This window comes from Medicago sativa, chromosome 7 (assembly GCF_051527215.1).
Source record: "Medicago sativa cultivar Bolivia chromosome 7, Bolivia_mono, whole genome shotgun sequence".
Taxonomy (NCBI): Eukaryota; Viridiplantae; Streptophyta; class Magnoliopsida; order Fabales; family Fabaceae; genus Medicago; species Medicago sativa.
In genome coordinates, this window is record NC_140755.1 from 50450150 (window position 1) to 50471890 (window position 21741).

Genomic DNA, 21741 nt, shown 5'->3' on the forward strand with positions numbered 1-21741 from the left:
ATAATGTATGGTTGGTAGATGGTCTTGAACATAACCTTTTGGGCATAAGTCAATTTTGTGATAATGGTTATGATGTGCTTTTTGAGAAAACTAACTGTACTGTAATCAACAAGGAAGACAAATCCATTGTGTTCAAGGGAAAGAGAGTTGACAATGTCTTCAAAATCAATTTTTTTGAACTGGCTGACCAGAAGGTGATTTGCCTTCTGTCAGTGAATGATAAGAAATGGATGTGGCACAGAAGGTTGGGACATGCTAACTGGAGGTTAATCTCTAAGCTTAGTAAGTTACAACTTGTCAAAGGCCTACCAGACATTGACTATCATTCAGATGCACTCTGTGGTGCATGTCAGAGAGGAAAAATTGTGAAATCATCTTTTAAAATCAAAGACATTGTTTCAACCTCCAGACCCTTAGAACTACTCCATATTGATTTATTTGGATCAGTCAGTACTGCATCCTTATATGGAAGTAAATATGGATTAGTCATTGTTGATAATAATAGCAGATGGACATGGGTAAAATTTCTGAAGAGTAAAGATGTTGCTTGTGATGTATTCAGTAGTTTCTGCACTCAAATTCAATCTGAAAAAGAATCAAAGATTTTGAAAGTCAGAAGTGATCATGGTGGAGAGTTTGAAAATGAGCCATTTGAAGCTTTTTGTGAAAAACATGGAATTGTCCATGAATTCTCTTCTCCTAGAACTCCACAACAAAATGGGGTTGTAGAGAGAAAGAATAGAACTTTACAAGAAATGGCCAGAACCATGATCCATGAAAACGATTTACCAAAACATTTTTGGGCAGAAGCAGTGAATACAACATGCTATGTCCAGAACAGGATCTATATCAGACCTATTTTGGAGAAAACAGCATATGAACTCTTTAAAGGAAGAAAACCCAATATGTCTTACTTTCATCAATTTGGATGTACATGTTACATTCTGAATAACAAGCTATACCTAAAGAAATTTGATGCCAAGGCTCAAAGAGGAATCTTCTTAGGTTACTCTGAAAGGTCAAAGGCATACAGAGTGGATAATTCAGAAATACTTTGTGTTGAGGAATCTATGCACGTTAAATTTGATGACAAAGAGCTTGAAGATAAAACTTCAAAGCAAGGTGAAAGTTTTGCAGAGATACAGGTTCCTGAAGTTATTCCTGAACCTAATCAGATAGCTGAATCTAAAGACAGTCCAGAAGCTGAACCCACATTAGAAGCACAAGATGAAGTTGCTTCTGATGAAGCACAAGATGGCCCACATCAAACAGATCCTCCTAGAAACACATTCAAGCATAAGTCTTCACATCCTGAGGAGCTAATCATTGGAAACAAAGATAGTCCAAGAAGAACAAGATCATACTTCAGACAAGAAGACTCAATGATTGGACTGATCTCAATGATTGAACCTACAACAGTTGATGAAGCACTTTCAGATGATGGATGGATCTTAGCTATGCAAGAAGAATTGAATCAATTTCAAAGAAATGATGTGTGGGATCTGGTACCCAAACCTCAGCACAAGAACATTATTGGAACAAAATGGGTATTCAGAAATAAGCTGAATGAACAAGGAGAAGTAACAAGAAACAAAACAAGACTTGTTGCACAAGGTTACAGTCAACAAGAAGGCATTGATTATACTGAAACATTTGCTCCAGTTGCAAGATTGGAAGCAATCAGGTTACTTCTTTCCTATGTAGATAATCATGGCATAATATTATATCAGATGGATGTCAAGAGTGCATTTCTTAATGGTGTCATTGAAGAAGAAGTGTATGTCAAACAACCTCCTGGATTTGAGGATCTTAAATATCCTGACCATGTTTTTAAACTGAAGAAATCACTATATAGCTTGAAACAAGCTCCCAGAGCTTGGTATGATAGACTAAGTAATTTCTTAATCAGAAATGATTTTAAAAGAGGACAGGTTGACACAACACTCTTCAGAAGGACCCTTGCGAAAGATATTCTTATTGTGCAAATATATGTTGATGATATAATATTTGGTTCTACTAATGCATCTCTTTGCAAGGAATTCTCTAAGTTGATGCAGGAAGAATTTGAAATGAGCATGATGGGAGAGCTGAAGTTCTTCCTTGGCATTCAAATCAATCAATGCAAAGATGGAGTTTATGTTCATCAATCAAAGTATACAAAGGAGCTTCTGAAGAAGTTCAAGCTTGAAGATTGTAAAGTGATGAACACTCCAATGCATCCTACGTGCACCTTAAGCAAAGAAGATGAAGGAGCTAAAGTAGATCAGAAGCTGTACAGAGGTATGATTGGTTCTTTGTTATACCTCACTGCATCTCGGCCAGATATTTTATTCAGTGTATGCTTGTGTGCAAGATTCCAATCAGATCCTAGAGAATCTCATATGACTGCTGTCAAGAGAATCTTCAGGTATTTGAAGGGAACAACTAATCTTGGACTCCTCTATAGAAAATCCTTAGATTATAAGCTAATTGGATTCTGTGATGCTGATTATGCTGGTGATAGGATTGAAAGAAAGTCAACCAGTGGCAATTGTCAATTTCTGGGTGATAATCTTATATCCTGGGCTAGCAAAAGATAAACAACTATTGCTATGTCTACAGCAGAAGCAGAATACATTTCAGCTGCAAGTTGTTGTACACAACTACTTTGGATGAAACATCAGTTGGAAGATTATCAGATAATTGCTAACAGTATTCCCATTTATTGTGATAATACTGCTGCTATTTGTTTGTCTAAAAATCCAATTTTGCATTCAAGAGCTAAGCATATTGAAATCAAACACCATTTTATCAGAGATTATGTTCAAAAAGGAATTTTAGATATACAATTCATTGATACTGAGAATCAATGGGCTGATATATTTACTAAGCCTTTAACTGTTGAAAGATTTGATTTTATTAAGAAAAATTTGAACATGAAGTTCGTGTCTGATTAAAGCTTGCTTGCTCCTGAATAGGATTTTAGGTTCTGAAGTCAGTTCAGAAGCAGTGGTCCATCAGAAACTCTTTATTGAGGTCCTGAGGAAAACTCACTTCTGATGATGACGTCAGCATCTGAAGTTCAGAAGCTGGATTTTATGCTCCTGTATAGTTGAGTTAGTGGAAACGTTGGGAGTTACTTTATTTGGTAACTCCTGGCCCACGAACTTGGTAGTTACTCTGAGAACTTCTGACGTGGCCTTCCTGTATTGGTGTATAACTTAAAAGGGCAATGATGATTCAATAGCTTTGAAAAGTACTTTCACGCGCCCCCAATGTCATTAACGCTATGTTTGTTTGTCTCTTTTGAATTGCAATTGTTTTTACTCTTAACACATTATCAATTCACACACTACTCACTTCACAACAAACACTCTTTACTTTCAAACCTGTTCATGCGAAGTAAGCACAATTCTCTCAACCCTAGAACCTTAAAAGTATCATCTTCATCATCAATCAAATGGCATCATCATGCTCGCAACGAGAAGGTTCAGAATCTACTTCAAACATGCAACCTCAAGGTGTTCCAGAATCTGGGTTGGTTATCAAACCAAAGACTATGTCTATTCCAGTAGAAAATCTGATTGTTCAAAAGGAAACACCTTTTGACTTCTCATCTCTGGAAAAATACGATGTGAACATGGAGGCCTACATCAAACCACAAAAGCTACATGGTTATTTTCGTATGTTGACTGGACCAACATATGAGAATCTGGTAAAGGACTTTTGGTTAAGGGCTGAAGTCTACGACAAGGAATCGACAAGACTTGAAGAGAAAAGGACTGTAGAGAAAGATTCAAGTCTAAAAGGAAGGACCAGAGAAGAAATGGGTCTGAAACCTTTTGAAGGAATGGAAATTAGATCTGCAGTGATGGGTATCCCAGTAACCATCACGGAAAGGGTTATTGCTAAAGCCTGCAGGGTATCTTCAAAAGGATTTTTTCAATGGGATGTCAAGGATGATATCCTGTTAGAAAGTGAAGCCTATAACAAGTATAGGAAGTGAAGCGTATCTTTGGCAATGCGGTCTTAGGTTCCCCTCGATCGCCATGACACGTATAGGAAGTGAAGCCTATAACAAGTTAAGATAAGATTATGACGGCTCTAGTATGCACTACCGTCTAAGTATGCAAGTCCCCACACACGTATAATCAACCGGCAGGTTGTAATGTAGACACGTGGTGACCGTAGGTTTCCCCCTTGAGGTTGCCTATAGCCCAGGATTTAGGGGAACTCACTGAGACATTATGTCTCATCCCAATCCTTATTTGTTTCAGATGAGTAGATGGTTAAGCAAGCTTGAAGTCGGATGGATGTTTCAGCAAGTGTGCGTTCGTATCGCTGCGGGATGCTTTGGATTCCAAGGATGAAATTATATATGTATGGTTGAGATGTTTATGTGATTTACGTATGAACGCAATTTGCTGTATAAATATTCAATTCGTAAGTATTTAATGTTGTATATTTTAATGTATCCAGTACTAAATTTAATGCACGTGCTAGACTTTCTAGATACGTCTGGTATGAGTGTTACAAATCTCATAAATCAGCTTCATTTAGATCAATACTGATTTCTGTTGATATTAAAATAGTGGCTATAGCAATGCTATAGCACTCTTGCATAGCAAAATTTTATCTAACCACTTTTGACAACACTGCACGTTCGCACCTGACAACAAAATTCACAGTAGGGGAAAACGGTCATGCCACAGTTTGATGGCAGCGGTGATGCCTATTGGTGGTTGATTTTTGTGGAGAAACATTTTGATGCCGTGGGAACACCAAAGATTGAGAAGTTGTTGGAGGAGGTGAAAGTCTTGCGAAACCGTGCATATGGTGGCAGTGTTGGAGTTGATGCCATCTACACGCTAGTTAGCAAATTCTTCACTACTTTGGCATTTTAAGCCATAGGATAGTGAGACTTTACCTATATCTGAAGAAGAAGAGGAATCATAATTGGAATGGAAGTCGTTGACGCTCCACGCATTCAGCCTTCAACTTGGAGAAACTAACATAGGAAATTTTGTTCTCATTCAGACAGTAGAAGTGAAAAATGAGGACAAGGTAGAGAATGCATTAGAAAGGGATGCAGAAAATTCCTGTGAATGTCATCTAGAATTTGAACACTGTCGTCTGATCTTTCCCTTCCAAACAATTCTTGTAGAGTGTCAAGACATGTTGGTAGTAATTTAGTCCATCGCAGATGTGTAACCCAAATGAGAACATACTTCCTATTCTAAGGAACTGAAAATACCTTAGTTTGGGAAGCACTTCATTTCGGTTTTGTACATTTTGTAGAAATATGTATAAACAACCATGGCTTATTTACCTTTTCTCTACATGTTAAAAGGTAGAGCATAGGTACACAAACAACAACTACGACACCTATTCTAAAAAAGAACTTCACTTGCTGTAGAATGAAAGATCATTCATTCATTCCATAACTGTAAAAAATGACATCCCAAACCAAATGGATGATTCAAAGACAAAGTTCAAAAGAGCTGACACAAGTAAATTACATATAGTATCACAATTTTTTCCAAGACAATAAACAGATTATGCTCTTCCAGCCGATAAAAAATGTTATCACAATGTGTCCATAACAAGAAGCAGAAAATTTGAGACGAAAGGGGTCAAAATCACAACATTTTAAAACTTAGGGGGCAAAAAGTGCAGTTTGGGCTTAAAAAAATTGGTTACTAATTTGCACTTCTGCAAATAGGTGGATATAACAACAAATTTCCACCGATATTTGTTTTTTATATGCAGAATTGGTAAGTCTTTGGAATACTATTAATTTTAAATATTATTAGTTTTTTTAATCTACTAACAAAATATATATATAAAAATCGAAATCCAACAAAATTTCAAAATTGTCCTTTTTCAAAGCCAATATCATGATAATTACGGATGACTATCTTTCCAATTCCACACAACAAATTTAGATATCTAACTTAGTAAAAAAAATTAATTTAAGGGTATAATTGAGATAATGAAAATGTCCGCCCAAAATCTTATATTTTCTTTATATATAGTGCATATATATTCGACCTAGTTTGATACACTTTTTAAAGGATAAAAGGATAAAAAAAAAACGTACATGTACTCATACTATTTATATAAAAAAAAAAATTGTATTCACTTCCACTTATTATCTTTTTAAAAAGGACAAAGGATAAGGAAAACTAACTGATATGTCATGGATAGTATGGATTGAGTTTGTTAAACTTTTTTTAATATTTGAATTTACTCTTGTCTATTTGTTTTGTGTAATTTGTATTGAAAATTGAGGGTGAAATAGGAAGAAGAAAAAGTCAGCCCAAAAGGGGATATTTTCTTTATATATAGGTACCGTTTGACCCGGCTTTATTCCAGCTTCTCTACGTTTTTAAGGAGAAGCTAGGCCAAACACAATATCAATTAAGTTACTTATTAAAAAAGTACTTTTTTTAGAATGCATAAAATTGAATGGAATGAGCTTTAGCCAAAAGTTGTTGAATTTATTTCACAAGCATCTCTATTCAACTCACGTTGTGAACCTTTTTTTATTTTTTAATATTTATATTTCAATATGTTTTTTTCTTCCATTTAATTTTTTTTGAACTGGTCCATTTAATTATTTTTTTTTGAAGGAGGGGTCCATTTAATTTTATTATCTTTTTTTTTGAAGGAATTATAATATCTTTTTATCACTTATATATTTAATTTCAATGTTGTTTAATTATCACAACTTCGCAAATGTTTTTATTCCCTTTCTTCAACCTCGCAAATATATACACAAACATTAGAATAATACTTTATGTTCGTCTGTCTATTTTTTTGTTACGCTAATGCGTATAACTTTTTTTGGTGTTGCATAATATGTTCGTCTGCCTCAATGAAAGAATTGTGGAGCTGAAGAATATATTTGTAATATGTATATAGTGTGTGTGTATATATAAAGAGAATAGTTGGTTTTTTCTTTTCCAATTATACTCTATAACAAATTTTGTTATAAGAATACCATATTTTTGGTGTCATTCAAAAAGATAAGAATTCATATTATATGATATTATATTTGTTACATTGTTAGTGTCATTGAAAAAGATATGTTTAGTTTTTTTAACAAGAAAAAGATATGCATAGTTTGTTACAATATAAATGTGCAAAATATATATAAGTATAATTTTTTTAGGCATCTATACTTGTACTTTTAATTAAAATCAAAATTTGATAAAAATAATTATACGTATTACACAACACTAAAAAAAATATATGCATTAGCGTAACAAACAAAACAGACAGACGGACATAAAATACTATTATATCGCTAATATGTGTGTATATATTTTCGAGGTTGAAGAAAGGGAATAAAAATATTTAGTGTCTTCAATGACAACGTGAATAAAAATATTTGGTAGGTTGTGATAATTAAACGATATTGAAATTAAATATATAAGTGATAAAAAGATAATAAAATTAAATGGACCCTCCTACAAAAAAAAAATTAAATGGACCGGTTAAAAAAAATTAAATGGAAGAAAAAATATATTGAAATATAAATATTAAAAAAAAAAGGTTCCCAGCGTGATTTGAAGAGAGGTGCTTGTGAAATAAATTGTCGAGAAGTAAGTTTTGTACAATATTTTGCCAAACAACTTTTAACTTAAAAATAACTTTAAAACTAAAAAAAATAACGAAACCAAACAGCTTTAGCTTCTTTCTTAAAGGACTTTATTTTAACTTTGTTTTAAATGAGCTTTTAGACCGTAAAAAAGCCTGGCCAAACGATACCTTAGAAACTATCCCGACATGATTAAAAATTTCACTTCTTATTTATTACCATAGTATTCTTCCGTTTTTAAAATGTTGTCATTTCATACTGATTTATACTAATTAATTACATGTCATTTATAAAATATTGAATTAATTACGAGAGTAATTTTCTGATTTAATTATTAAAATAAAATAATGATATCCTATTTTTTTTTTGAAGGATAATGATATCCTATTTGTTATCATGTATGTATCAAGCGAATAATAAAATTAATTTTTATCATGTTCATATTATATCATTTACTTATTTACTTTGTTTTTTTGGTTTCTATGGGCTTTTTTTTTTATTGAGTAATCCCAATGTGCTCACTTGTCTCTTGAGAAACTTTGTTTGGAAAATGGGACACGAATCAAATTATTTTAGTGCATATCCTGTTTTATCAATTTTTTTTGAGGGACTGTTTTATCAAATTTTAATTACAGTAGAAACTCTATAAATTAATAATGTCAGGACCGGAGAAATTTATTAATTTAGAGAGTTATTAATTTATCGATAAATTAATAATTATTAATTTAAAGAGTTTTTAAGTAATTATATTGTACATACCAAACAAAAAGACAAATTAGTCTATGCCTCTTAGAATTACGTTGCAGCGAACATTGGGACTCAACGTAAATTAGTAACTACTGTGTTCATATGCATTGAAAATCAATAATGACTTTTGAACTTTAAAAGAAAAGAGACAACTATTGAATCATATTTCAATAGAGTGTAATATAGTTTTTTCAGTTTCTATGAATTATTAATTTATGATTTTCTTGGGAACGAAAATTATAAAGGGATATCCCGAAAAATTATTATCTTATTATTTTATCTAGTTTTTCAATTTTTTACATTAGCCCAGGTCGGGACCGGACAAATTTATTATTTTAAAGAGTTTATTAATTTACCGAGTATTAATTTAAAGAGTTTCTACTGTAGTTTTTCTTCCCCTTAAAAAAATATACTAGTTTTTTCTTTTAACTTTATCCATTAACTTTCAGTTTCGGTGTTTCCTCCGTAAAAAAAGATTTGTTCAGTTTATATAAATATTTTTTGGAAAATGCTACTTCTCAAGAAAAATAGCTTCAAGAAATTTTCAAGAAATAGTTGGCAAATTTTAATTGGATGATTTATTTGTCCACTTCCTATTTTTCAGCCACACCTCCTTGAATTGTGGCAAATAGTGCATTGTGATTGGCTATTCTTTATTCTTGAAGAATTCTTGATGTTATTTTTCTAGAGATATAGCATTGCTCATATTTTTTACTCTATAAAAGTAGAGAAATCTATGTTCTGTTCATCATAAACTAAACCCTTACTTCTCTTAACACCCAAATATAAAACGCTTGCATCTCTCTGTGAATTCTTCTAATCGATCAATAATGTCATGGATTCTAAAACATAGAGGAAGTTCATTCACAAAGCAATTTTCTTTTGCGTTATGAATGAATTTTCCTCTGTGTTTAAGAATTTGTGACACTTCCATAGGAGCTACATCGCCGGTAAATTTCTTACAATGGAGGGTTCCGCAGAGAGCAAGGAAGTTACCTAATGATCTTATTTCTTTCTCTCATCTTGAGTTATCCGAAATCAAAGACTGCGTGTTTTCATCTTTGATGCTTTCTTTCCTCTCATTCTGTTTGTTATTTTTGTTACTTAAAGTTACATCTTCATACGTTTTAAATGCAGTTGCTCCCGATAACACGTTGTTTTCACTTTTCTAGGTTTCTTTAATTTTTTAATTTTCAATGTTTTTATTATTATTATTTTTTTATTTTTTATTTTTTGAATAAATGTTTTTATATTGTTGTTCTGTTTCTAATGCGTGATCAAGGATTAACAATATTACAAATATAGAATTAGGGTTTCTTTGTACAATTTTATGAAAGTAGTTAATGCAATTGTATCATAGACAATTATATATTTCTATAGAATTAGGGTTTCGTTTTTCAAAGAGTTGTTCTTTATGAAAATTGATAATTCAAGACGCATACTTTGTTATTTAATCGAAACTTTGGTAACATTCATGTGTTTGAATTTGATTTTAGACTGAAATTTTGGAAACCAAGTTGTGTGACTTCATTTTTTATCTTTTAGGAGCAATAGGATTACTCTCCCTTATAGCATTCCTATACCTTTGGAACCACAGGATCGACACCTAAACAATAATGTTATTGTTAGGTCGCTTTCCAATAAAAGGTGTTGGTAGTATCAATCTCCACTAACTATTCTTGACGCCCTTATTATTTCCAGAACTAGCAAAAAAGAAGAATTTATCAATTGAAAGAGGAGAACAATTGTTGAAATCATTGATCATAACTCAAAGTCATGAAAATGTTACAGAAAGGAAACTATTTCAAGATTTGAAGATGGAAAGGAAAACAAATGCAAACCAGTTACAACTCATGAAGGTTCATTCAGGTGCAGACTTCACCGCATTAGTGCAACAAAGAAACCGGCAGCTGAGAAATCAAGCAATGTGAGATGTTCCAAGTTTGCCAGAGTTGCTTCTGCTAAATTTGGATCACTATCTCAGCTGGAATCTTGTTAAGAAATTTGCAATTTGGGATTTTCAAGTTGTGGAGACTATTTTTGGATCTACAACAAATATGTAAAAAGTCAATGCTGGTAGCTTTTTAGAGTCTGCTTATAATTTTGTAACCAAAAAAAATTATATGGATGTAACAAAAACTTCATATAAAAGATCAGATTTTATTACGACAAACTTCATATAAAAGATCAGATTTTATTACAAAACCACAAATTTAGGTCAGTACAAAAATATACTAAGAATCAACAAAGAAAGTATGAAAAACACACATAATACATAATCTGAATAGAGATCGTCGAATTGAACAAAAATCATTTTCATATCATCTCAAGAATAACACACTTTAGAGTCAAAATGTAATCAAAACACATAGATGTTGGAATAATTAACATATAGGCGCCAAATGAGATTTATATAGAAAGGTACGTAAGCTCAAAAATTGGAATAGCGCTAAATGTTGTATATCTAAGCTCAAAGTCTGTTGTAAAAACATATAGGAAGGCCAGCAATGTTGAAAATAAACCCTAAAGCAACATCAGTAGAAAAATACCCTCATATTCAGTATGTGAATGACTGCCAATGTCTAAATAACTCATTATGATAATTGGTTGGATTAAGGCCCTCTTATCCCATAAGATGATTTGACAACACAAATTCCAGTACCAATTCAAGCCTAAATCATATGATGCATAAGTATTATTAAATAGTGGCTGAGGCGGCGGTTTATCACCATTGCACAAATCATTGTTTTTCTATGCTAATTTATTTCCTACAAAATATTACGAAATAGCGGCTATAACGCTGCTATAGCACTGTTGCATAGCAGAGTTTTATTAAACCATGTTTATATAACTAGAGTTAGTTAAGGTAGTTACAGTCAGTTAGATTTTAGTTAGATAATTATAGTTAGTTACACAATTAGTTAGTATAACTGGTGGCTATAAATAAAACCACCATATACACTTTGACACTTCTAAACACTTTCTACTTGAACAGTTTCATTTCTTGTCTTCAAGAAGAAAAGTTAACTGTTAATTAATCACCCAGCCATATACACTTCACAATCAAGAAACCCACCATACCAATCACTAAATGACTAAGACGAAGCCCTCATCTTCCACTACGAACCATCACCACAAACCATTTCAAGTCTCCAACAGGAACTTTACAGATAGAGCATTGTTGTTCAAGAATGTCAGCACAAGGAGAGTATTGTCAAAGGTTCAAAGAAACACTGAAACCAAGGAAACACCAATCAAGAAACTGCATTTAAAACGTCGCTGTGAAGATGCAACTTCAGGTAACAAGCCGTCTTTGACTTCCGATGACTCAAGAAGAAAGAAAGTAAAAACTACATTAGGTAGCTTCCGTGCTCTCTGTGGAAAACTCGGTAAGGAACTTACCGCCGACGCGCTTCCTATCGAAGTGTCACGGATTCTAAAAAACAGAGGAAAATTCACTCACGATGGGAAAAAAATTATTGGAAATGTCCCTGGAATTGAAGTAGGTGACAAGTTTCAGTATTGGCAAGAACTCAATGTTGTTGGTCTTCATCGTCAGAATCTAAGTCTCATTGATTACGTGATAAAGGATGATAATTTAATTGCAACTAGCATTGTTTCTTGTCATTTTGATGATATGGATGATACAAAAGTGTTCGTTTATACAGGGGAAGGAGGTAATGTCATTAATTCTGGAGAATGTGATAAAGGGAATCTTGCTCTGATGAATAGTTTTGCTGTTAAGAATCCTATTAGAGTTATTATAAAGTTTAATTCAAAGAACGGTGGTGGTGCACGTGGTGGAGGTGAGGTGTATTGTTACTATGGTCTTTATAAAGTTGAATCTATTTGGGAAAAAAAAGGGAAATTAGATTTTAAATTTTGTTTGGTTAGATTGCCTGATCAGAAATTTTTTGTTAAAGATATTTCCAATGGAAAAGAAGCTGTTCCTATATGTGTGGTTAATCGTATAGATTCTGGCAAGGTTCCATTTTTTCAATACATTACTCGTAACATTTATCCTGAATGGCTTTTCAATGATTCCTTTGTTGGGCGTAAATGTGTTGATCATTATTCTGATTCAATGAAATGTTCCTGTGCTCTTAAGAGTGGAGGGAAAATTACTAGAGTACAGAAAAATGAGATTAAATTTAATCTTCAAATTTTCAAGACTAAGGCGAAAGGATGGGGTGTGAGATCAGAGAATGCAATTCCTTCTGGACATTTTATTTGTGAGTATTTAGGTGAGATTATTGAAGATGAGGAAGCTTTGAAAATAGTTGATAATGATGAGTATTTATTTAATATTGGAAATTATATTCACAAGGTCTATAGTTCGTGGGAAAAGGATTCATATATGGTTGATAGTAAGGAGATGAGTTCATATCAACCCTTAGAAGCTTCAAGTGGTAAAGAGGCCATTGATGATCGATGTGATAGTGGTAGGTTTACGATTGATGCTGCTAAGTATGGTAACGTGGCAAGGTTTATCAACCATAGTTGTTCTCCCAATTTGTTTGCTCGAAATGTTCTTTACGATGATGATGATCTGAGGATTCCACACATCATGCTATATGCAGCTGAGAATATTCCGAGCATGAATGAGCTGACTTTGAATTACAATTACAAGATCGATCAAGTGATTGATTCAAATGGAAATTTAAAGACGAAAGCATGTTATTGTGGAGCTTCTGAATGCATCCGTCGACTGTATTGATGAGATTTTTCAGTAAAGGTAATTCATTTTTACTTTGGCCCTCTCATTCTATTTTGCTCATAAATTCATATTCTTCTCTGCTTTATTAAATGCTACCTTGTCAAGAACGAATTTTGATATTGTTTTCTTAATTATAAATCTAATAGGTGATATTCAAGCCATGCCCCGTTTTAGTTGCTGTAGAGGAATGCAAAATACATGTGGAACCAATTAATCCACCATGTATGATCTTTTTCTTGCAGACAAATATTACTTTATATAGTTTTTAGTTCCCTTGCGACTGCAATGTTATTCAACAGAAACAATAGATTGGTACAACAGTGTAATTACTTGAGTAATACATTTTTTTGGATGAAGTTGAACATGTCTGGTTTAGATTTTTGCTAATATATGATTTTCAGTGTATATCAGTACTGATGAATTATTGTATTTCTCATTTCCCCATGCTTCATTTAGATCAATACTGATGTCTGTTGATCTTAAAATAGGGCTAGGTGTGTTTCCTTTTTGTCAACAATCTAAATGTTATGTGTTGAGCATCTATAAATGTAGTTATGTTATGTATGCAATGTTACTATGAGATGAAAAGCTGAATGAGGGAGCGCGATAGAGACATCATTATCATGAAAAATTGTAGAAAGAGCACAAGAGAGGAAATTTACAAAGAATTTGCGGAAGAAAATACAGATTGTAGAAAAACTCTCAATTAATGAGGTCGAATAATGATAAATGGATGAATTATGCACTAGAATGAGAACATTGTATTAACTGATTGTTATATGAATATTATGCATGAGTTCATTCAGTATTGAAATCAATATTGGTCATGGGAATAAGTCTTCATGAACGGTTGTAAAATGGCCATTAGTACCACTTGTGATAGGTATCATACACTACGCAAATTTGAATATGAAAATGTAATGAAATGGGATATGGAGATTTCTGAATAATTAGGACCTTATTTGACTCATGGTTGACCAATATGATGTCTATGTCGGTAAGAGTAACTGACATTTGTTCCTTCATTTTTCTAAATCTTCTATTCCCGTTTCTGGCGCTTTGAGGGTGTTGTTTGGTTTTCTCTTTAGGATTTGTTGGAGTTTTCGGTTTTCTGCGGGCGTTGGTTGTTTTTGTCTTTATCCTTCTTTTATTTCATTTTGCTATTTCATTTGGTCCTGTATCTGAGTACTTGTACGGCTATCTTGGGAATTTTGTTGTATCTTGGATATCTTTCACTTATACTCTTGTTGAGTTACTACCCTGTCATAAAATAAAGTAGTCACAGACCTAACTCATTTCACTTCCAAGCTGAATGGAAAATTATCTCACAACCTAAAGCAAAATGAGGCCATTTACTTGGTTCCTCTTGTATTTGGTAAACCATTTACCTGGTTCTGGTTTTATCCCAACTCATGCTTGAATATCTTTTCCAAAATTGAATTCAGACTTGTAGCCATCTGTCAACACAAATTCCTGCACCAATTCAAACCAAAATCAGATGATGCCTGAGTATTGTTAAATAGTGTCTGTATCGGCGCTATGTCGCCATTGCATTGCAGAATTTTCACAAATCATTGTTTTTCTGTGATACTTTATTTAGTACTCCCCTTTTGACCACTTAAAAAAATAAAAAACGCATTATGGAGGGTTTGATCGTGAATCCATGGATTTTAGATGACACCCCTTTTGAGGCGTGGATCGAGGGGTAGTTTTTTTTACTTCACAAAAAGTATTACGAAATAGCGGCTATAGGGCTGCTATAGCACTCTTGCTTAGCAGAATTTTGTCAAACCACTTTTGACAAAACTACACGTTCGTGGCTGACAGCAAACATAATAGCGGCTATAGGGCTACTATATCACTCTTGCTTAGCAGAATTTTGTCAAACCAATTTTGACAACACTGCAAGTTCGTGGCTGGCAGCAAAATTCACAGTAGGGGGAAAATGGACATGCCACAGTTTGACGGCAGCGGTGATGCCTATTGGTGGTTGATTTGTGCGGAGAAACATTTTGATGTCGTGGGAACACGAAAAAGTGAGAAGTTGTTGGAGGCGGTGAAAGTCATGCGAAACCGTGCATATGCTGGTAGTGGTGGAGTTGATGCCATCTACATGCTAGTTGGCGATTTTTTCACTACTTTGGCATTTTAAGGCAGATTGTAGAGAGCTTTTACCTATACCTGATGAAGAAGAGGAATCTGAATTGGAATGGGAGTCGTTGACGTTCTCATTCAGACAGTAGAAGTGAAAAATGAGGAAAAGGTGGAGAATGCAAAAGAAAGGGATGCAGAAAATTCCTCCTTGAATGTCATCTAGAATTTGAGCACTGTTGTTGGATCTTTCCCTTCCAAACAATTCTTTTAGAGTGTCAAGATATGTTGGTAGTAATTCAGTCCGTAGCAGATGTGTAACCCAAATGAGAACATATTTCATTTCACATGTGTCTTTCTTAACTAATAATGCATCATTCAGTCCGGTTCAAAAATTGGAATAGCGCTAAATGTTATATCTCTTGCAACAATAGTTGATAGCGGCAAATGTTACACACAAACTAAGAACAAATAAAATGTTGTTAAGGCACTAATCCCAGACTATTTCCTACATAACTGGGGGCAATGCACAATAGAATACAATATAAGTGAAAAAATTGCTTTGCTAAGTGAAAAAATTGGGCCGGGCTGAAGCGTGAGGGGATGTTTGTGCACTTGAATGAGAACATTGTATAAACTGGTTGTTATATGAATTCTATGCATGAGTTCATTCAGTATTGAAAAACAATATTGATCATGAGAATAAGTGATGGGTATAATTCACTACGCAAATTTGAACATGAAAATGTGATGAAATGCGATATAGATATTTCTGAATAATTAAGACCTTATTTGACTCATGGTTGACCAATATGATGTTTATGTCTGTAAGAGTGGCTCATATTTGTTCCTTCATTTTTCTATATTTTCTACTAGCGCTTTGAGGACGTTGGTTGGTTTTATCTGTATGAGTTGTTGGAGTTTTCGTTTCTCTGGGGGTGTTGGTTGTGTCAGTATTTATCCTTCTTTTGCTATTTCATTTAGTCCTGAATCTGAATACTTGTACTGCTATCTCTGGACTTATGTTTAAAACATAGATAAAAGTTCAAAAGAGCTAACTTATAGTATCACAATTTTCTCCAAGACAATAAACAGATTATGTTCTTCCAGCTGATAAAAAATGTTATCGCAATGTGTTCATAGCAAGAAGCAGACAATCAGTTTGCAGAAAATAAAAACTTTGTTATGTAAATTATGCATTTTAACATTGATTGCGTTGTATTGCTGTTAGATGAGCTTTTAGTTTCACTTAACCATGAAGAGTTACATATTATGTTATTGCATAACATTAGAAACCAAGAAGAATCGTGGTTCTAGCAAACCTTTGATGGAGGACAAAGATTTAAGTTGTCCTTCTTCCAACAAGGATGGTAACGATGATAGATTTGCTTTGTTGTATTGATTATAGTAAATTCCTTTTTAATGGTATAATATTTTCGCTAAGATTATGATGACAAAAATGGTTCATGATTCATTGTAGCTTGATAAATAGTATTATATTTCAATTACATATTTTCAGTGGTTCACTTGAAACTGATTTTAAGTTTCTTGTTTGTCCTGTATTTTTAGTAGAATGGAAATTCTTGCACAACCTTACCCAAACAATAAATTTTGAAAATGAAAGGAATTCAATGGAAGCATTTGAATTCCTTAGAATTTCAAATTCCCTTGAATTTTCAAATCCTCTATCCAAACACACTCAAGGTTGTGTGTTTTAATGAATATTTCAGATTCTCTCAATTCAAACAGAATACCATTCGTTCTTTTTCATCCCAATAATTGTGTTTGGAGAAGTAGGTAGGTGGATCAACAACGATTGCAACCTGTAGAGGTACAAGCGCATGTGCCAGTTGTTTCAATTCAACTGGAACAGTACTCAATAGATCACCAGGATTAGCCGGTAAGACGGAAGACACGTGGTTCATATCGCTACATGGGCTTCCTGCAAATTGTAAAACGGTAAATAAAGTTTCAACTATTAAGTTGTTGGAGGCGGTGAAATTCTTGCAAAACCGGGCATATGGTGGCAGTGGTGGAGTTGATGCCATATACATGCTAGTTGGCAAACTTTTCACTACTTTGGCATGTTCAGCCAGAGTATAGAGCTTTTACCTATATCAGATGAAGAAAAGGAATCTGAATTGGAATGGGAGTCGTTGACGCTTCACACATTCAGATTATGTTGAAGTAAATAACATATAGTATCAAAATTTTCTCCAAGACAATAAACAGATTATGTTCTTCCAGCCGATAAAAAATGTTATCGCAATGTGTCCATAACAAGAAGCACATACAATCAGTTACTAAGAATCAAGACACTCGTCTGCAATCGCCAAGCGTCATATGGAAAATGATAATCTTCAAAGGAGAAAACATAATGTCACCTCTCATGTAGCTCAGGTCCTGAAACACGCACATATTACAAATTGTATCTGTACTTCCGCTTGAAGGAAGAAGTTTTGTAGGCGGAGTACAAATTAATCAAGAACATTCACAGGTGCTAAAATGGCTCCAATCCTGAAAACAAACCCCAGCAGTGCTTACAGGATACACACAAAACAAGAACCCATACAGTACGATACCAAAGACGAATAACTGGTGATGCTAAAGCATCAATAAAAATAGTACGCCTAAGTTTTGTTAAATAGTGGCTATAGTGGTTCTATAGCAGAACTATTGCATAGAGGAACGTAAACAAATCACTACTGCGCCTGACAACAATCAATTGGAATCACTCGAATTTTTCTCTGTGCAATCAGCTTCTCAAGTGACTTATTCATTCTACTATACCTCTTGCAGCTCCTGAGTGTAACTGGAAATGGATTTGACAGGAACCAATATTTCCACCTTATTTTGGGAAGCACTTCATTTCACATACAGTTAAAGCTCTATAAATTAATAATGTCAGGACCGGAGAAATTTATTAATTTAGAGAGTTATTAATTTATCGATAAATTAATAATTATTAATTTAAAGAGTTTTTAAGTAATTATATTGTACATACCAAACAAAAAGGCAAATTAGTTTATGCCTCTTAGAATTACGTTGCAGCGAACCTTGAGACTCAACGTAAATTAGTAACTACTGTGTTCATATACATTGGAAATCAATAATGACTTTTGAAGTACATTAAATGTAAACAAGAGGAACAAATGTGATCAATGTATTCTTAATATATTTTTTTTCAGTTTCTATGAATTATTAATTTATGATTTTCTTGGGACCGAAAATTATAAAGGGATCTCCCGAAAAATTATTATCTTATTATTTTATCGAGTTTTTCAATTTTTTACATTGGCCCAAGTCGGGACCGGACAAATTTATTATTTTAGAGAGTTTATTAATTTACCGAGTATTAAATTAAAGAGTTTCTACTGTACGTGTGTTTCTTAATTAATAATGGATCATTCAGTTTGGTTAAAAAATTGTTTTGTACTTGTCATCCTCTCACGAACTTATAACTTATTTTTATGAGCTCGTATCGCTTTTTAATAAGCTAATTCAAGTAGTTTATATCTTAAAGTTTATATCTTATCACTTTTTTATCTCAATTTTACCTTTGCATTTTTTATTGAAAAAGTTAATATTAACTTTACCTTTGCTTTATTGAATTCTATTTTGGACCTTTCCAAACTGTACGCGCCTTAGGAAAGGTTGCATATGAGGTCCGACTTCGAGCAGATGCTAAGATTCATCCTGTATTTCACACATCTCAAAACTCAAGCGTTTTCATGCTAAGATTCATCCTGTATTGCACATATCATTCCTTTGGCACCAGAAATTGCTGGCACCCGCCTTGACTTGTAACGTCTACGTGCGCTGGGCTCGAGAGTATTGCAGAAAGGAACTCAGCGTCAAGTTTTGGTCCAATGGGAGGGGTTACCTGACACCGACAACATGTGGGAAAATGCAGGTTATTTTGGCGAGATGTGTCCTAGTTTTATTTAGGGTTCTTTCTTGGTTTACAAAAGTACAATGTGTTTTCTTAAATGAAACACGTACAGAAGAAAAAACCAAAACTTTTTCACTTGCTTTCATCAATATTGAATCAAAACCAATTTTGTATGCTATAAAAAAAAAATACCATACCACTGAGTTTTTGGGTTACATCATTTCAGTGTTTAACAGATTCGAGTTGTTCTGTCACCTCTGATATGATTCATATCAGAGAAGAACCTGTTATATCCTGGGAGGATATGTGCTTATGAGGCGGATAAATCCCTAAGGACAGTGACTTTGAACTGTGCGGATCAGGTTACCAACGAGGGCGCTGGTAGGTGTTGCATCGTCTGGTGTCTCTGTGGGACGGCTGGGACCCTGTAGAGGCCTTTGCTGGAGAGGAACTATCTGAGTCGGTTCCTCCCTGGGAGTGTCCACAGGTGAAGGTGAGGATGTCATGCCATCCCGTTGAGGGATGCGCACTTCACTTCGTAACTGGGATTTGGCACCGTTGGCAGCCATTGTAGTTTTTTGTGAAAAGCTTTGGTTTTTAGGGATAAAAACGGGGAAGCTTATAGTTTTCCCACAGACGGCGCCACTGATCGTACCTGATCAGAAGGAGACTTCCGGTGCTTTGAATGCGGTGGTTGTGACAGTGGTGGAATACGTCAGAATGCTTCTTGGAGCGGATGGGGTGTGTACCTACAGGCACTCTGACGCTCAAGTCAGTAGAGATCAGAGAGTGAGGGTTTAGAGGAAGAAAAGAATTCTACCTTGGGGACTGCGATGAGTCCCCTATTTATAGAGGTGGAGAGCTGCAGAGCCATTGGAGAGGCACACCTGGCTCCGACGTTTACGAAATCGTGGGAAGTGTAACCGCCGGAGAGTTTATTGCGGGAAACGAACGTGCAAGAGAGGCGTTGGCGTTCGTTTGAACCAGTCTCGTTTGCTTCGTGCACCCCCTTGCGGAGAGGGGGTAAGTTGTGAGCAATAATGCCAAACGTGGAGTTTGGGCTTTGGAAGGTATTGGGCCTAAGTAAATGGGCCGACAATCCTTTTGGCCGGTCCAGAACAATTTGCATTTCTATAATAAGTTTTAATTAGTCACTTTACAACCTATAATCATATATATATATATATATATATATATATATATATATATATATATATATATATATATATTTTACATTTTTTATTTATTTTTGTTATACCTTACACAAGTCTCTTTCGATATATAAATATGAAGGACATACTAAACAAATCAAGATCCATTGTCAAATATGATGGTTTATTGAGAAATACTATCAATTTCTGATCTTCAATTCTTACTTCCCTATATATAAAAAACACATATCTTTGTAAACATAACAAAATCACTTACAACTATTGTAGTCCATTCCAATGGCAAAAACAACTCACATAGCTGTTATACCAAGTCCTGGTTTCAGCCACTTAGTCGCAATAGTAGAATTCAGCAAACGTTTAGTCACAAACCATCCAAATTTCCATGTCACTTGCATCATTCCTTCACTTGGTTCCCTATATATTTTTTATATATAGGGAAGTAAGTGGTCCTGACCTTTCTATACTGAAAGCAATATGGATCCAATTCTTCATACGGGTTTGATGAACGTTAAGACTTAAGATTGAGAAGGAGCCATAAAAATACAACCACTTTTTCTTATAGTGTTTGTGTTTATACTTCATTGAGTACATTGAACTGATGTTTTTAATTGAAATATAAATTGAAATTTATAAAACCATGTTATTATATTTTTAATTTACAAAACTTACATAAAAATTATCAACATAGTGTGACACAAATGATAGATATTTAAATCCCTTAACTATTATTTGATTTAGGATTCGATTTTTGATTGTTGTATATGAAAAAATATTTGTTGAAAGAGGTGAACTATTTAAATGGATCTCATACCTGGAACGGATTTCAATATAAATCACATTAACTCATTATTTGAGGACACATTAATCGCAATATAAATCACATTAATTCTTTTTAAAATGTAATCACATTAAAATGCATTAATGTGAAAAAATTTATTCCGTTTATAATAGTCATCACATTAAAGAGTATCTCTATTTTTATCTTTATATAAGATCATCCACAATTGTGGATGCTTCATCTATTCAGCACCATATTAAATAGGCACCCCATTGTTAATCTTATCTGATGCTTTTCATCGTCCAATCAAAATGGATAATGGATTATGACTCATTTATTTTTTATCAACCAATCAAAAAATGGATCATAATTCATTTGTTTTTTTATGATCCAATCAAAATGGATCGTTACTCATTTGTTAATTATTATATGATGTTTTTCCTAAATATAGACAATTACTTTTTCATCAGTTTTATATTCCTCTTCCTCCCATTAAAAAAATTTATTTGTTTTGTCAAAAAAAAAAAAGTTTTTTGTGTGTTTTGAAAAGCATGACAATTTAGTCCTTTGGTGGTAGATATCTAATTGTTATGCTACTTTTATGAAAGGAAAATAATATTCCAAAAACAGAATGTCATTTATTGGGATGAAGCTTTCAGAATTAATTATCATTTATATCCATTCAACCAAATTGCATCATTAGACAATTAAAAAAAAGTTTTTCATATGAGGTCTTTGAGAATTAACATCGTCACCTTTTAA

General features: G+C 33.6%; 1 protein-coding gene and 1 pseudogene across 1 annotated transcript; both read left to right on the forward strand.

Moving 5' to 3' along the window:
- The first annotated feature begins 3487 nt into the window (after positions 1–3487).
- LOC146906497 (uncharacterized) lies at positions 3488–4349 on the forward strand. Its single transcript, XM_085728856.1, has 2 exons — positions 3488–3901; positions 4257–4349. The coding sequence occupies exons 1-2, from the start codon at positions 3488–3490 to the stop codon at positions 4347–4349; spliced, it is 507 nt and encodes a 168-aa protein (XP_085584982.1).
- A 7071-nt stretch (positions 4350–11420) lies between these two features.
- LOC146906498 (histone-lysine N-methyltransferase, H3 lysine-9 specific SUVH5 pseudogene) lies at positions 11421–13046 on the forward strand (annotated as a pseudogene).
- The last annotated feature ends 8695 nt before the right edge of the window (positions 13047–21741 follow it).

Bases quoted from the DNA above. Each gene is read 5' to 3' on its own strand.
- LOC146906497 (XM_085728856.1), top strand. From the start codon at position 3,488: ATGCAACCTCAAGGTGTTCCAGAATCTGGGTTGGTTATCAAACCAAAG. The intron at 3,902-4,256 runs GTATCTTCAAAA...TATTTGTTTCAG, and splicing joins TTATTGCTAAAGCCTGCAGG to ATGAGTAGATGGTTAAGCAA.